The sequence below is a fragment of the Pseudopodoces humilis genome, chromosome 13 (assembly GCF_049639895.1).
Source record: "Pseudopodoces humilis isolate 2021_Gansu_Grassland_sample_001 chromosome 13, ASM4963989v1, whole genome shotgun sequence".
NCBI classification, from domain to species: domain Eukaryota; kingdom Metazoa; phylum Chordata; class Aves; order Passeriformes; family Paridae; genus Pseudopodoces; species Pseudopodoces humilis.
The window spans coordinates 6,853,419-6,870,671 of record NC_142212.1 but is presented as its reverse complement, the minus strand read 5'-3'; the positions used below and the strand labels follow the sequence as shown (position 1 = coordinate 6,870,671).

At 47.7% G+C, this 17,253-nt stretch overlaps 1 protein-coding gene across 1 annotated transcript; it reads right to left on the bottom strand.

Annotated features, from left to right (window-relative positions):
- Window positions 1-1,942: 1,942 nt before the first annotated feature.
- On the bottom strand, window positions 1,943-16,970 carry RBM5 (RNA binding motif protein 5). Its single transcript, XM_005522143.3, has 24 exons — window positions 16,815-16,970; window positions 16,258-16,702; window positions 15,919-16,074; window positions 13,907-13,976; window positions 13,354-13,427; window positions 10,978-11,061; window positions 10,504-10,564; window positions 10,294-10,359; window positions 9,986-10,146; window positions 8,859-8,956; window positions 8,277-8,364; window positions 7,974-8,051; window positions 7,808-7,880; window positions 7,200-7,285; window positions 6,803-6,881; window positions 6,465-6,556; window positions 5,776-5,940; window positions 5,158-5,304; window positions 5,007-5,078; window positions 4,096-4,275; window positions 3,813-3,887; window positions 3,280-3,377; window positions 3,065-3,194; window positions 1,943-2,562 (listed from the first exon to the last, which is right to left on the bottom strand). The coding sequence occupies exons 1-24, from the start codon at window positions 16,829-16,831 to the stop codon at window positions 2,437-2,439; spliced, it is 2,721 nt and encodes a 906-aa protein (XP_005522200.1). The 5' UTR covers window positions 16,832-16,970; the 3' UTR covers window positions 1,943-2,436.
- Between the last annotated feature and the right edge of the window lie 283 nt (window positions 16,971-17,253).

Genomic DNA, 17,253 nt, shown 5'->3' with positions numbered 1-17,253 from the left:
AGGCAGCTCCCTGCCTTTCTCTGAGGGGGATCCTGCCTTGTCACTGCACACTTCTGGGGCTGGCCCCATCCCAGGGCTTCTCCTCCCACCCCCGCAGAGGTCGGTCCCTGGGGAGGCAGGGACACTGTGTCCCTCTGAAGGCTGTGGGCCACGGTGCATTCAGTCACGAACAGCCGCACTGTGCTGCCTAAATTGGAGGCGCGGGTGCTGGCAGGCGGCGGTGCCTCCATGCCCTGCTCCAGTGCCTGCCATGAGCTTCAGGGGCATGCCTGGCAGTGGGGGGGGGCTACATGCTGCCCACCCCCTTCTCCCCAGCTTCTCTTGTTCCCTGGGCAGCCAGCAGCAGTGCCTTAACCCAGGAATGGGGGGCTTTAACCCATCTAACCAAGAAGGGGGGGCTACAAGCCCAGGACCCCATTAAAGCCTTGCCCCAGGAAGGGAACCTGCTTTGGGCATCCCATTCTAGCAGTTATCTCCATTAGCAGATCCCTGTGCCCCCATGGCACGCTCCTGCTTCCCACTGCAACTGCTCTGCAGGAGGTACCAGCTGGTGCTGGCTCAGCTCCTGACGCTTGGGCAGCACTTTGCTGCAGCAAGGAGGGAGTGAGGCTGACAGAGAACACTGCTGTGCCCACTGCAGGCTCTCCCCCCGTGCCCGCAGCATCACCCCTTGTCAGGAGGATGCACTGGGACAGGGATCGATGAGCTGGGAAGAAGCTGAGCTACACAAATGCACTTTATCGATCCATTGAACCCACCTGCTGGGAAACAGACCCCCCCCATTTACAGCCCAGAGCAGCAAAGCACTTTGCTGTTGCCAGCCGGGACACACAGGGAGCGGGGGGAGGCTGCCACAGGCACATGGAGCCCCATCACAGTGCACCAGGCCTGCCTTCCCTACCATCACCCGGGAGGAAAGCTGGGGCAGGGAGCTGGCACTTGTAGGCTCTTTCAAGCCACCCGACTTCCTCTGTGGAGCCGAAGAGGGAATGTCACGCTAGAGAAGCCCTGGGGCCCCAGCGAGGCTCGGCAGCCCTGCACAGAGGAAACAGACTGTCACAGCTGGGCCACGCCTGCCACCTGGTGGAGCGGCCCGGGGACTCTGGCAGGGACCCCAAGCCCTGCGGTCTCAGTCCTGAGGAAGGGGTGGAGGCATTCCCCACCTTGGCTCACTCGAGCTACACACCCCTCAAAAATCGGTCAGCAGCCTGACAGTGCAGCAGGGGCACAGGTGCAGCTGCAGCAGCCAGCAAAGCAGGATTCACCCATTCCAAAAATCAGCCACAGAATGCTGGCCTTGACCCCCAGAAGAGCTGTGCACCAAGCACAGAAGAAGTTGCTCCTGGCTTCATTTCATCCCAGCCCTTCCTGTGCCCATCTGGACAGTAGGAAAGCCCACTGCTGGCTCAGCTTTGCGTGGAGGCTGAGCAAGACCCAAAGCCAACAGCATCAGTGAAGGCAGAGAACAGAAAGGCAGTAACGGTACAGCTGCAGGACACCGCTGGTGAACCTCATCCTCCCATGAGCCAGCCTGCCACAGCTTCCCCCACAGCATCAAGGCAGGCCACAAGAAGCCAAGGTGGTGCTTAAGAACCTTCCCAGAGATACCACATGTCACCCCCTCCCTGCCCACCACAGGGCCAGCATGTAACACCCAGGGCTCCTGGCCAAGGGCAGACACTACTGCTGCTCTGCTCCTGCTCCTACAGTGATGGCAAGAAGGGCTACAGAGAGATCTGACGCTCCAGCAGCCACCATCCATGCTGGAGCTGTGAGAAAGATGCTGAGAATAAACCACAGCATAGGGATGTAAGGAGGGAGGCGAGTGGAGAGCTGCTTGGAATGGAGACTCCAAGATGAAGTCTCATCAAGGAAGAAGCAGAATGACAGGACAAGTAGCATTGGCAACTTAATTCTTCATTCACCCACTGAGAAACAGAAATAGAGTAATTTTTGGATGTATTTCATTTGGAAATGAGCCAAATTGGCAACTAGAATCAAAGTCTTCAAAAAGTCTATACAAAGATGTATCATACAAAATGTACAGGAAAATTCTCAAAAAAAAAAAACCAGACAGACAATACAACAAAAGGAGAGCAGAGACAGTTTGAAAGCACAGCTAACAGGTCCTGCTGCTGCTCCAGGGGGCAGGAGCAGCACCTGGACAACACGCTAAAACACAGAATACATTACACTATATACAAGACCGTACAAAGATCAGCCATCCCCTTTGGTCTAACCAGGAGCTCTCCAGCATGAAGTTGGGTCAGTTCAATCTGCTCATGGAAGTGTTTGTTACATGCCGAGCAGGGGACAACATCCAAGGGAATGAAATGGTCAACTCTAAACCAGAACCAGGATACAGCCAGGTCACCAAGGTTATGGAGTTTAACAGTCAGTTCTTGCTAACAAGAAGTGCTCTGCAGGCCAGAGGGGTTACTCCATCTCTGTGAAGCGAGCGAACATGGCTTTCCGCACCGCATCTTTGTACGAATCTGCCGTGGAGACACCGTAGGAGCTGCCCTTGGCTCCCAAGCCAGCTCCTCTCATTCTTACTTGGGCCTGCAAGGGAAGAGAGACACACTTCAGCTCTGCAGCGAGCCAGACCACAATGAGGGCACCACCAAAAATCCCATCAATCCAGCTAGTTTCCCAAGCTTTCCTGGGGATCTCCATAGCCATCAATACCATCATGGACACCAAGAGACTGAAGTACATGTAATACCCCATTCCTCATGCCACTCTGGCCCCACTCCAACTGCACAGAACAGTTCCTAACAGGCAAGGCCAGGTATGCCAATGACAGGATGGAGGGCAGTCCCTCCTGGGGTACTTGGGCTACAGTGCCTCAGGAGTCAAGTGCCAAAGGGAGGAAGGCACAGCCCTGCCTCTGCTTCAGCATCTGATGGGACAAACATGAGCAGGAGCCAATACAAATAGAGGCAGCTTTGCTGTGGCTGGCAGTTTATTCCTCCAGAGCTCTTCAGCAGCAAGTACTTCTGGTTAAACAAGAACAAAAACAATGGGACCAAACCTCCTCTAGGATACATCCCTCTTGACTTACCTCAATGGGTGCTGTGATGCCCTGGCATTTTCTCCCCAAGCCAGAACCTTCCCTCCAGCCCATGGCCTGCAGCATCTTGTTCCCTATATTACTGTTGTCAAGGCCATCTTTGGTGGGCTGCTCGTAATTCCTGCAGGAAGAAGAGATGAGTTAACAAGTTACCCACACTGCTCATGGTGCACCGAGGCAGCTCTGAGGAGCCTTCAGATACCTACACTGTGCCTGCATCGTAGACCTTCTTGCGCTTGGGCTCCGGGGGCTCAGGGATGCCGTACTTTTCCCGCCTCTCAGCTGCTCTGTCTCTGTATTTCATCTGCATAAAGCAACTATAGTTAGCACGGATTTTGAGATGTCTTTTTTCAGCTTTGAGCTATGGGATTCAGATAAACGCCTGCTTCTACAGAAGGCAAACTACTACCACTGCACTTATACTAACACCACCAACAGCAGAGCCCAAGACCCAAGTTCCTGGAGCACCATCTCAACCAGCATTGGGGCAAGAAGAGACTTGCAGGTTTCTAGTCCCAGCCTGGCAGCCCTGAGCTAGAGGTGGAATGAGCCATCCATGCTAAGCCGTATCTGTGGAATATGGGACACTCCTCTCCACCTAACAGGGCAGCAGCTCTGAACCTTGACTGGAAAAGGGGTTGGGATTATCTCGAGTGACGTGTGTCAGGATAAGGAGAGCTCAGCAGATCACCTGCACAGGTTTTCCATTAGCTACTCATCTGCTCAACTCAACACTGACCTCTCTCTCACGCAGCTCCAAGGCTTCAAGTTCCTGCTCGGAAAGCTTTGATCGCCTATATATATCCATGTTTTGCTGAAACAAGAAGATAAGATTCACTTTAACACGAAATGCACAACAGCTCTTTTCAAATGAGGTAGCTGACCTTTGGGAGAGTAGCAATCCACCTGCAGATTTTTGCTTTAAGAGAAACAGTTTTCCAAACAGCAACATGCCTCATGGCTTTGGTTTACACACTGAATTATAACAACCCAGTATGTTCCTCCCCACGCAGTGTAACTACCTTGTGCAAGTCAGACAGCTGCTGGTGCCGAATCAGAGCATCTTTGTTTGGGAACTGCCTTCTGCACAGCAGACAAGCCATCTTCTTCCAGTCAGTCAGCTTCTCTTCCTCATTCTCCATTCTTTCTAGTAAGTCTTCATCATTATCACTGTCACCACTGTAGGCAGCCACAAGGCCACGCTGAAAAGGAAAGACAGCATTAAGGGGAGTGCAACAGTGCCACAGTTCAGAGAGCACAAAGAGGGAACAAAGGCTGCAGAGGTTTATCACAGGAGGAACAGCATGCTCCCATTACGAAGGATGAAATCACAGAATGCCTGAGGTTGGATGGGACCACTGGAGGTCATCCAGTCCAACCACCCTGCTTAAGCAGGGTCTGCCCCAGCACATACTGCCAAGGACTGTGTCCTTATGACCTCTGAGCATCTCTAGGAAAGGAGACTCCACAGTCCCTCTAGGAAACCTGCTCCAGCGCTCAGTCATTCTCACAATACTAGTTCTTTTTCTCATGTTCTCCTGGGTCAGGGATTCCTAATGGCTGGCCTTGGCACTGAAGACTGAATCAAAGGTGTTTAGTATTTCAGCCTTCTCTGCCACCTCTGTTTCAAGGGTCCCTGTTCTATTAAGCTAATGGGCCCACACTTTTACAGTACTGCAACTCAAACTCACAGTGGCTGCAAGACAGTTCCCACTAGCCAAACAATTCTAAGCAGACCCTATACAGAAACATCAGAACCCCAACTGAGCTCAAGGCTAAAAACCATCACAGCTGTCCACAGTGCATCTCAGTCACCCAGCCTACTGCACTTGCATCACACCGCTGCAATCACCAGCACCACTTTTTACAGGTAATGCCATGGAAATCCAGGTTTGACAACAAGTATTAGCTAGAGCTTCTCCACCATACTCACCTTTAGTGGATTTTCATCATCCCCATTTTTCAACACCTCTGGCAGGATCTGCTGTCGCTCAGACAGAGCTCCCTGGATGAGACAAGAATGCCATGAGCGTGGAGCTCTCTGTCACCTGACCCCCACCACACACCACTGCCAGCACCTTCACCTTTTTCTCAAAGAGGGCAAAGCCTGCATCTGCAGCTGCTGACTCCTTTCGCTCCTCCTCCCTGGTACTCAGTGGCTGGAAGCTATTCTTGAAGTTCTCCTTCTGCTTGTTCAAACTCTTTGCCCAGCGTTCCATGTCTTTAGCAATCTGAAATGCAGAGTGGTTTGCTCACACAGCTCTTCTCAAAGCTATCAATCTCTTATGACACCCATTCAATCTCACATGCAGTTTCAGAACAAGTCAACCCACTATCTTTTATTTTTAAACCATGGGACACTGGATGTAGTGCAGCTGTTCCCCTGTATACAGTGTTCAAAGATAACACAGCTTGCTGCTTTTACTGTACAAACCCTTCTTATCAAGCTAATCCTCTAAGTGATGGCTCAGTTATACTCCCACTGATCCTGGCAGGATTCCATAAGCACTCCTCCTATGCAGAGCTTATTTCTGCACTGAAGCCTTGCCAACTCCACCTCTCCTCAGCCCCCCACAATGCCTGCAAATTGAAGGCATGCACCTCATTGAATAACCTAGGATTTCCTTTGTCATGGAAAAGAAATATTATCCTATTTCACAGAAAAGACTTTATACCAGTTACAGTCCGATTCTGTCTTTTACCTGTTGGGCTGTTTTGCTTTTAGGCTTCTCTTTCTTCTCTTTCACTTCTTTGGTGGTGGTTGTGGTAGCTGTCTGTTGGTACGTGACACCTTCTGCTGCAGGCATGTAGGTTTCCTTTTCGCCATCCCAGTACAGATACTGCTGGGTTAAGGCATTGTAGTAATACTGCCAGAGGGAAGGAGAGGCAGACAGTTAAACACCTCACACGAGCTCAATGTCCACGGGAGAACCCAAGCAAGCTGATTCACACTACTGCACCACACGGGAAGGCGTTTTGTAGAGTCCAAACAAGTTTTGCAGACTCCACAGAGGAGTCGAAAGGCAGGAAGTGGCTGAAGCCTCTGTCCCCAAACACAGCACTATGGAGAATCTTTTGCTTCTCCCAAGAGACGACCCACCAGAGCCCAGAGCTGGGTGCACTTTGCTGGGCACTCCGCAACAAAACAGCTGTTACAGTGGCTGTGACAAGTGCTAATCCTATGTGGGCCAAACGTGGAGGAAAATTAAGGAAAAGGAGAGAAAAATGCAGGGCTATACCAGAGGGAAATCAAGTCCCAGCCCTATACACGCTGCTGAGAGTTATCTGCAACATTTGGTATGTTGTGCACTTCAAATGTCACTCGTATGATGAGAGATAGGGAACTAATGGACCTTAACAGTTAAGACATGTGGGAAGAACTTGTGTTTACCTGGGAATTAGGATCATAGTAGAGCCCTGTTATAGGATCATAATAATATCCTGAAGATTCATCATATTGGTAGGTGGAAGTATCAGGGACAGCTGTAAAAAAATTAAAGCGTGGGACATGGTCGTTCCAGACGAATTCAGACAGGTATCTTTCTACATTTCAGGTAAAATTCGGAGATTATAGCAGCCACGTCTGTAAAGGGCTCTTATTCACCCATGCAGCCAACGCTCTCCAGGGGCAGCTTCACCACGACACAGTGATGGAGCACTTGGCCAAAGCAGAGTTTTACTGCTACAGTGACAGAAACCTGTCCCCAAGAGCAGCTCCCCAGCACTTACCGTACTTGGTTCCAGGCACTACGCCAGTCGGAGGAGCTGCCTGTGCCTGAGTGCTAGTGGTAGGTGGTGCTGATTGTGTCTGAAAAAAACACAAACCACAAACCTCAATTAGAAAACCTGTCACCGAGAAAACAAGGACAGCGAGCCAAGGCGTGAGCAGCGCACCCTACGCATACGACAGCTAACTCCTCCTCAGCAGCATGCTTGGCACTCACCTTTAGCAAAGCACAAAACCATCCCAGAGAAGAAATGGCAGGTGACTTATGACCACAAGCTCTGTGACTAACCCACAGACACCCAGAAGCTTTGCTGTACCACCCACTTTAAAAAGCAAAGGCTATAACTAAGCCATATATCCCAGGCTTTGAAAGCAAGGACTTATCAGTGCTGTAATTACTGGAGAGTCAGGTGAGTTTGTCTGCTGATTATACAGCTGAGGACTCTGGGACACAACTGCAGCTGTTGTCGTAGTGACCGGAGCTCCTGCCAAAAGAGAGCAGCAATGCATGAACGAATGAATTTGTAAAACAGTACTGCATCCTAGGGCTAAAATTACTTTGTTTATAGTTTCAGCTATTAATTCCAGCTCCAGCAGCCGAACAAGGCAATAAACATTCAAAAGGAGATAGATACACAGTGGGTATCTTCTACCCAGACAAGAAATAGTTTCCTTTTCAGGAGGAAATATTCTGCTCCCAAAGTCAGCAATTCCTGGCCTCTACAGCTGCTAGTACTGAATATTTGCTAGAGCTGCTTACACCACTATCCTAAGTTCAAGGCCTTTGTCAATTGTCTGAAACAGAGGCTTTTCTCTTATCTTGCACAAGAAGTTCCACTTCAACAAATCTGTTACAGTTCTCTAGTAATGCATCCTCATTCAGACATCCTGAGAGTAAAATGAGCCAAGTCTTCTTTTGCACAACAAAGTAACATAAAGGCTGAGGCAAAATACTACTGTAAAATTATCACTACAAACAACTGCTTCTAAGATGCTGGAAGCACTACCTGATATGGTAGCTGAGTCTGTGTCCAACACTCCTCCTTGATTTTGGTAGTACTGCTGATAATCCTGGGAATACTGTAGAGGAAAATGAATGACAACACAAGGTGAGTAATCTGCATACCCAAATTATGACAATCTGCTGGTTAAAGCACCATCTCTACTACTAACCTGAGCATACTGTGAGTATCCATCTTGTCCTGACTGAAGATAGCTGTAGTCAAGGGTGCTGCCCTCTCCAGTCTGTGGCTGAAATTCAAAAAGGTAATTTTTGTCAGGGACAGGTGAACAACTTTATTAAATAATTTCATGCAGCCCACTGCCTAGGCTCCAAACTGATTTGGGACCGGATGTGTCATGGCTGGATCTGCCATTAAACAGTTCAACCATGCACATGGCAAGCAGGACAATTACATGGTGCACATTTTAATTTTCAGGAAAGCAGGACTATGAGTAGGAGTCTCCAAATCATACCTGAGTAGATGACCACTGAGCTGCAGCAATGGCTGTACTTGCCACAGAGAAGGCGCTGACTCTGTTACCGTCTGGAAGAAGCAGGTCTCTGCAATCACAAAATCCATGCACCTGAGTAAGTACTGCTTTTTACTGAAGTGTTTCCCTATGCAAGGAGGTGGAGTCTGCCCTCACACAGGGATTTCTCACCAGTCATAAAATATTCAGAATGTAATAAATGAGCCAAAACACTACTTGGCAAGTAAAGTAACTTCAGGTTCATTGTTGTAGGGTCAGTAACAAGTCAGGAGGTCTCCAAGGAAACAAATGTGCTGTGCACACAATCAATTATGGTGTTATCTTCAGAGGACTGGAAACAGAGGTGTGGGGAACACTGCTTTCACTCTCCTAATATACAGTGAATAGCAGGATGCATGCAACTCAAATGACTTACAGGAAGCAAAACTTCAGAGTTAAGAATAAGCTTAATGAAAGCCTGGGTAACAAGAAGAAAACATCCAATATAAAGGGAAGGGGTGGGTGTGTGAGTAAAAAAAAAAAAAAACAAAGCCAAAAATGCAACTGACTGCTATCACAACTCACTTTCTGGCACTCTTTGCAAAATCAACACCAATTGTTTTGCCATCAATTTTTAACGGTGGCTGAAGGCTTTGTAAAATCTGTAGCAGTTGAGAAGCATCCTACAACACAAAATAGTCATTATTATGAAAGGCAGTTTACTGAGGGGGATTCAGAAGTTCCCCAACTCCACTTTTTCAAGTAGAGCCACTGGAAAGAGATAAAGATGCAAAAACACCTCCATCTCCTCATCCTACACACATGCAGAAGAGCACAGTGAGACCCTCAACAGCCCATGTGAAAATACTGAGCATTTCCCTGGGTCACTAAGTATTAAGTACGTTCCAAAATTTTAGCTTTATCAAGACACAAATTACTCCAAATGGGCCATCAGCAAAAACTGAGATTAGGCACCTGTTTTAACCCAACCACCTGCCTTCCTCTAACTGAAGCAGGTCCAAACTGCTGCTCGAATTCTGACGTACAGACTCAATGAATCACTTAGGTTAAAATCATCGAGTCCAATGGTTAACCCAGCACTGCCAAGTTCACCACTATGCCACATCCCTCAGTGTCACATCTACATCCAGGAACATAGATTCACTGCCCTTCAGGGATCCCATGCCAGCATATGACCTCCCTGAAACTTAGGAGTCTTTTCTTGTACCTCTGCAATTTCCTGTGTTTCAATAGGCTGCTGCCTATTGTCCTATCCTTATGTATCCTTGAGAATACGTTTCTGCTGTCCATGTACCCTCCCACTGGATGCTGCTGAGAAAAGCAACATCTGCCTCCTCCTTCTCTTCTCAAGGTGGAAGAAGCCTAATTCTATGCACCTGTTCCCACATGGTATGCCCCAGATCTTAGAATCTGTCAACAAAGTTTGGCCCTGCACCAGTACTTTCGCAATCCAAGCATGAAGCTAGGCTGCAATCTACATCAGAACTCTGCTACAAGAATAGCTTTTCAATGCGCTCCCAACATCCCACCACCTTTCAAACTGCAGCTACATATTATCAGCTTTGACACACTGTGTCCATCAACACTCCTAGAAGGGGGCCAGTCCTTCATACAGCTCAGGGCTCTAAAAGCTGCAGGGAGAGAAGGAGGTTAACCAGCTGCTTCTCTCCCAACACCATTAAGGTCCTCACCATGGCAGAAGACAGTTGCACAAACGCAAAGCCTCTGTTCTGTTGAGTCTGCTTGTCTTTGATAAGACGAATATTATTGACTGCCAGAGATGCATACGGAGACAAGGCAGTCATGATGGATTCCACTACTGTGTGAGGAGCAATGTTTCGAAGAATGATGGCTGAGGAGAAAAAGTATGACATTAGCAATGCACACCATGGTTTTGCAGAGTATTTCAAGTCCTTCAGCTGGCAGGCTGAGGTATGGAAAGGATTTTTAGTATGTGTGTTTACATTTCACATTCTATAATAAGTCAAAGATCACTTACTATCACAGTAATAATCCACAGACTGAACGGCTTCTGCTGCTCCAGGTGGTACCTCCTGTTCTGAATCTTTTTAAGGAGAAAATATTTCAGTCAGGACATGGCTCATTCCCTTCAAGTTCAGCATTTCATAAGCCAGCCTAGAACCTACATGGAAGTCTACATAGGCCAGAAAGTTTCTCACAAAACTGGAAAGAGATCACAGTAACGTACCGAATTTGTCTGCTCCACAGCGGAAGCATTTCAGCCTCCTTCTGAAGTTGTAAAGGCAGCACTGCGACAAACAAAAGAAGCCTAGTAAGAACTTGGGTAATTTTAATAATGCTGCATTTGCTATACACTAACAAAACCCAGACATTCATACAAAGGAACACAACAAAGCTAAACCCACCAGAATAATCCAGAACATTGAAAACCACCCTTATCTGCACCACAGAAGCTTTTCACAACATCCCAGATACTTTCTCCCTTGTCATCCCAAATTACTTAACTGTGTAGTCTTTATAATCCCAGGCACAGTCACTACTACAAAAAGCAGTGTTAGAAGGGAACACGTGCTGGGGATAAATTTAGCTTCATGGGGGGGAGCAGGAGCAAGCTTGATTCAGGTGTCACTTTCTTTAAAGCACTGAACAAGTGGAGCGCTCTAGAGCAAGACAAACTCTCCCACAGAAACATGTGTTGTACCTTGTTGCAGAGCCAGTCCTCAAATTTAGGCCTTGGGTTGCTGTAGTGCATTGCAATCTGCTTCCCTTGGATCACCAGCTTTTTCTGCAAAAAAAGTGGTTTCAATTATTCCTGTATCAAGACACACATGTCCATTTTCCCATGGCAGAGCACCCTTCGGAGGAATCAGTGCTCCTGAATTAAATGGACAACATATGGGGAGGATGTGGAGGACAACCACCGCCACCTACACCCTGCCCATCCAATCCTGCAGAGAGGAGGACGAGGGCAGTAAGAGAATGGGATGTGGAGCAAAGATAAACAGAATCAGGGAGTGTAGAAAAAGCTGCCAAACACTAAACGCTGACATGGAACCAGAAAGTGTCTCGAAGGAGACAGAGTCCTAATCTGCTGCATTCAGATTAACACATTTTTAGGAGTCTCTTTGCCCCCACATTTCTATTCACTTCTGGTATAGCACTGAGCGACTTTTAAAACATGTCCTTAGGTGACTGCTTCACTTCGTCCCCTACTCCAAACACCCCAGACCTTTTAACCACATTTGGATTTACTTTTCCAAGCATACTTCAGAAGTGTCCCCTTGAAAATACAGTAATTCCTCCCAAAGGGACCCTGCTTAGACTTCTTGAAGGCTGGATTACAAGTGCCATCAACGGAAACATAAGAGTGGTTTCATTTGACTATTGCATCAGTTCAATTGGAAGCCTGCACAAGAGGTTTGTGTTCTTCATTCAGGCAGGAGCTCTCCAAAATGAGTAACTAGATTGCATGTGAAGCTTCTCCAGGGGTAGGAAAAGTTCATAATGCTTTCAGCATGTCCTCTCACTCTGACTTCAGAGGAGTTAGGAATTTACAGCTATTAAGAAGCCTTGACTCTCAGCCTCACGCTTTGCCAAGCGTGGGTATGCAGAATGGCCTTTCAAAATATGGCTATGAACATATTTTGGTCAAACAGGTGGAAGCACATGTGAGGAAGTGCATATTAGAGGCCACACCCCAGACACTGCAATGGCAGAACCACTTTTATAGCAGGTTTGCTTTCTGCAGAGGTACCACAGTGTCAGGACCAGTGGCTTTTCTGATAACAGGGTCTGACACAGATCTAGCACGTAGCATGAATAAGGCTCTTACATTCTGCACGACTAAATAGGGCAAAGCCATTGCTCCTACCGGCAGGAGGGAGGGTTGGAGGGCCCAGCACTCACTGGATGTGCACACATAGAAACAAGGCTGCTGGCATAGTTGCAATACATCATTCTGTCATCTAACAGTCAGCAGCCCGGCTGCTGGGGACAGGCTATGTTTTCCCTACTACTAAGGTGGCTGGTTACTGGAGTGAATTTGAGAGTATTATAATAAATTATGCATCAATACAGCTTTGTATATATTAAAAAAATCGATTTCTGAAAATATGCTCAGCATTAATTTATTTGTTTTAGTCTTTCCCCTGCAGCCACCTGCCATAATGAGCAGCATATCAGGAAAACAGAATTCAAGAGCTGCTCTCTGGCTGGGGAACTCACCCACAGTGTGGGACATATGAAATGCTATTCCAGCACAAGGCATATGACAACTTCCATCTGCTGGAACTGCCATGAATCCCATTATGGTGCCATTTCTTTATTTTAACATGAACAGAGCAGAAAAACAGTCATAATGCTGTTGTAGGACCGCTGCACCAAATATTCAGGTGCAAGAAAAATCAGTGATTTAACACACTTTGCTCACTTTGGGAGTATTTTTAAATTCTATTTTTAAAACAGGTTATGAATACTCAAAAAGTAGCAAAAGCAAGTGAAACTGCAGTGCTACAGGAAAATCTCATGGGAAAACAAACTAGAGGATTCTTACTGCATTTTGGCTCCTTATCAAGTCATAGCAACAAAAAAGCCAAAATACAGAGCCTAACAGATATGAGATCTCACTCTGCCTGATTTAGTTTAAATGAATGCTTTTTCCTCTAGAAGAGCCAGTTGCCCCTCTTTTACTGGGGTAACAGATTATTGCCAGGAACTGACACTTCTCTTTCAGGGTTAATACTAATTTAATACAGAGATGTGCCTTCTCTGACAACAGAGAAGGAAACATCAAGTGGAAATAAGCTAAGATTTTCTAATGATTACTAGCCAAATCTTCATAAGCCAATTAAATGGAAACCAAGTCATTTAAATCAATGGCACTTTTCACCAAAGTAGAACTTTCTCTCCTAATTTTACCTTATATGTTACAATTTTTAATATATACAAAGCTTTTATTCTTTAAATCACTGTTATGGAACAAACCACTCCTTCCACCTCTTTTTTTTTTTTTTTTTTTGTTAAACTGTACAGACTTGTTCCATTTTCAGGAATATCTAGACTTGGTGAGTGAAGCAACCTGATTGGCTTCCATCCAGCTGGTAGCATCTTGAAAGTGATAAAACTCCACGAAGGCGAAACCACGGCTTACACCTAGAGACAGCATTCAGATATAGACGGGATACTTGTGTTAGTCAGTTCCTTTAAAACAGGTGAATCTCTCTCCAACTGCTTCATTACTTCATGACAAAGCAGCTTTACAAATGCGACGTCAACTGCTGGGATCTGCTTGTTATTTTGCCATGGCAAGGAACCAAGCTGCCTTAACTGGCTACATTTCACTTGATTTGAATCCACGTTTAAGGGTAACCATGCAACAGACTACATACTATTAAATGGGTTTACACTATTATTACTTACCAATACCTGTTAACAAAACCCCCTGTAGACAGACTTCTTTTAACATGTTGACCAGCTATCTAAGTCTTCCAAAAAGCCACATTCCTTAGCCATGGCAAACCTTTTATTTTTTATTTTTATTGTATGTGCTTGCAGTTTGGGGACAATTCTGGATACTCTTTTGGGCTGGGGAAGAGGAAGGTGATGTCAAAAACTGGATTAAGAGCTCTCACCTGTCTTTCTCTTCATCAGCCTCACGTCTGCAGGCTGAGGACCTTCAAAGGACTCAATAAGCTCACGAATCTGCAGGAGATTATGATCCAACAGTTAAAATTTTCACAATTTGGCAGAGAGAAGTCACAGAAATAAGCTACCTTGCAGTAGCGTGCAAGAGATACACAAAACAACGCTTTCAGCACCATCTCAGAGACAAGGAAAACATTTACTGAGAACCCAACAGGGGACTGATGAACATCAAAGTCCACATAATCTTTTGCTACATGCTAAACCAGAACTGTAATTCTCACTGAGGACACTGGATCATCCAGAATCTGAATTCCTACAATCATGTGTTCTGAGATTACTTGGACAGTATTTGGCAAAGACTGTGCACGACCCCAAGTTTTTAAGAGGAACACTGCTGGTATCCTTCTCCCTGCATGTCTAAATACCCTTCATTCCTAGCAAGGAAAAACAAGAAGCCAGCACTGCAAGGCTCCATGATGAATATATTCCTCAACTTCATGCTAAAGATCTTATCCTCTAACTGATCCACATCAGCTTTTCAGGATAAAGTAGATTTGTAAAGACCATGTCATCAAAGAAGAAGCTAAATAAATGTCAGTTCTTCAGCTATAACAAAGCTGCTGCAGCACAGGCAACCTCAGTCACCGTGCAGAGGCATGGAGGAAAAACAAACACCAATGAATTTTTTAATTCTAGAGTAAAAGACACAAGGTTTTTCAGCAGCTTTCACAGAATTCAAATGACATTACGTGCAATAGGGCTGCTCAGCAGAATCAAACTTTATCTAAAGCTGCCCTTTTATATGCTGACTGGCAATAATATCAGATATGCAAGTGAATTTTTCTTATGAAAAATGCAGGAAAAAAATGAAAATTGTGTAAACAATCAGAAGTAATGTTAACTTAACAATTCTACTTTGTGTTCCAAAATGCACTGTATACACTCTGAGTCAAGAATTAAACATTCATATAAATTATGCTACAGTTATTCCACAACTGTAGAGCTACATCAATAACTCAGGAAGAAGAACTGTTCTGAAGTGCTCTGTAATGTCTGATTGGGCTGCCTCCTTTGTATACAGGAAGCTACGCTTGATTTCAAATCCTCATGAAAATATTAGAGCAATGTATAGTGATTCGGAACCCTCAGTATCAGGAGGGTAATAAGTAATCAATGAAAAAGCAAAGGAAAAAGTCTCCATTATAGAAACGGTGCAAATGTATTCTCTGCGCTAGCAACTAAAGCATATCGGCACATTGGAGGCAGAGGCGGAGTCTTGACTGAAAACAAACTGGGATAGCTCAGTTTTTACCCCTCAAATAAGACTTGTGGGCTCATAGCTTGGTAACCAAAATAACCCAGCAAGAAAAAAACAAAAACCTTACCATAAATAAGAAAACCTTAAAGCTTTAACATCTTTTTATTAAACAAGCTAGACAAGCAAGCAGCAAGCTCGTCAATACTTGCTCCGTCAGCTCGGCAGCAGCCATTTTGACTCCCACAGCTGTGCCCACACAAAGCAGCTTTGTGCGGTGCTGTGCTCCGCTAAGGAGCTCGGTGACTGTGTGTGACCCCATCGGTCACAAGTTCTGGCCTCGAGAAAGACCAGAAAAACTGCTGAGTGCCACCTCTTTGTCTCTGTCCACCTCCCCCCTCCCTGCAGCGGGGCGAAGCTGCAAAAAAAGAATATCTGCCTCTTCCCTCCCATACAGAAAAACAGCAAAGAGCACGTAGTTTAAAATCCACTCTTAGGAAAGCATTCGAACACGCGTAAAAAAACGAGTATTTACGGCTTGTTCCGTTTGAAAGGGACTGACTAACATTGAACTGACCTCTATTACTTAACACTGGGAGTTTAAATGCTTTCAGGACTCAAAATGGCAGCGCGACAGCGCTGGAGAGGGGCCACCATGATGCAGCGCTCAACAAAATGGCAGCAGCCGCTCCGGCACGGCCCTGCCCGGGGGCAAGGCAGGCACAGCTCTGCCCGGCTACTCACATCGTTCTCCGTAACCGTGATGGGGAGCCCACGCAACATGATGGTCTTGCTTTCTTTTTCATCGTTAATATCGTTCCTGTAGTCGTGCTCGCCGTAGTCGCCATCGGAATGGTAGCCGTCCTCTGATTTGTCGCTGTTCCTGCGCTCCCGCTCCCTCTGGAAGCCAGCGCCCAGGATTAGCCACCGCGATTCCCTGCAGCGTGTCGCCACACTGCCACACGGACATCGGCCGCCTGCCCGGGGCTGGTCCCCATGGCCTCGGGCAGCGCTCCCGCGTTAAACCCGCTCCCGGTGCCCTCCGCCCCGCAGTGCCGGCCCCGGCCCCCCAACCCCGCTCACCTCGGGGCTATCGTAATCGCGGCTGTCGTAGTTTCTATCATAATCTCGGCTATCGCGACTGTCGTAGTCTCGGCAGTCCCGACTATCGTAGTCCCGGCAATCGTAGTCTCGGCTGTCCCGGCTGTCGTAGTCGCGGCAATCTCGGCTATCGTAGTCTCGGCAATCGCGGCTGTCGCGACTGTCGTAGTCTCGGCAGACCCGGCTGTCTCGACTGTCGTAGTCCCGACTGTCGTAGTCGCGGCAGTCTCGGCTATCGCGGCTGTCGTAGTCTCGGCTGTCGTAGTCTCGGCTATCGTAGTCGCGATAGTCATCATAGCGGTCACCACGGCGCTCCTCACTGGACCTCTTGTAGTCATCCCTCCGCCGGCTGCGGGACTCCCGCTCGTCGCGGTCCTCCCTCTCCACGATGGAGCCGTAGCGGCCGCTCCGCTCCGTCCTGCTCACCCTGCGGGGCACAGCGGGCCGAGCTCAGAGCGTGAAGCGTCCGCCGCGACCCCCACCACCGCCCGCCTCCTCCCGTCTCCCTTCGCCCTCCCTCCGCCGCCGCCGCCGCTCACCGCTTGTCCGAGCCCATGCCGCCGCCCAGGATCCGCAGGCACCCGGCACAGCACTATCCGGCACCACACGCCAAGCACACCCGCACAACCCCTCTCGCTGCCTCGCCACAAAATGGCGCCTAAGGGACCGCCCGTCTTCTACCCAGCAACCACCTCGCGCCCGGACTGGAAGCTTCCAAGCGGGGCGCAGGCGCCGGGGCCGTGCGGCACGTCGGGAAGTGTAGTTTGGGGGGGCTGCCGCCATTAAGGGACCTGGGGTCCGGCCTGCCCCACTTACGGGCCCGGAATGCTCAGAGCCCCGTCCAGCTTGACTCTGGACACTGCCAGGGATGGGACAGCCGAAACTGCTCCGTAAAACATGTCCCAGTGCCTCTCCACAGTGCATTTCTTCCTCATGTCCAAGCTAAAACTGCTGTCAGTTTAAAGCAGTTATCCTTTG

Excerpts from the sequence above, each read along its gene's own strand:
- RBM5 (XM_005522143.3), bottom strand. Across the intron at positions 10,147-10,293 it reads TGTGGATTATTACTGTGATA|CCATCATTCTTCGAAACATT; the intron begins GTAAGTGATCTT and ends TTTTCTCCTCAG. Across the intron at positions 7,286-7,807 it reads AGACTCAGCTACCATATCAG|GAGCTCCGGTCACTACGACA; the intron begins GTAGTGCTTCCA and ends CTCTTTTGGCAG.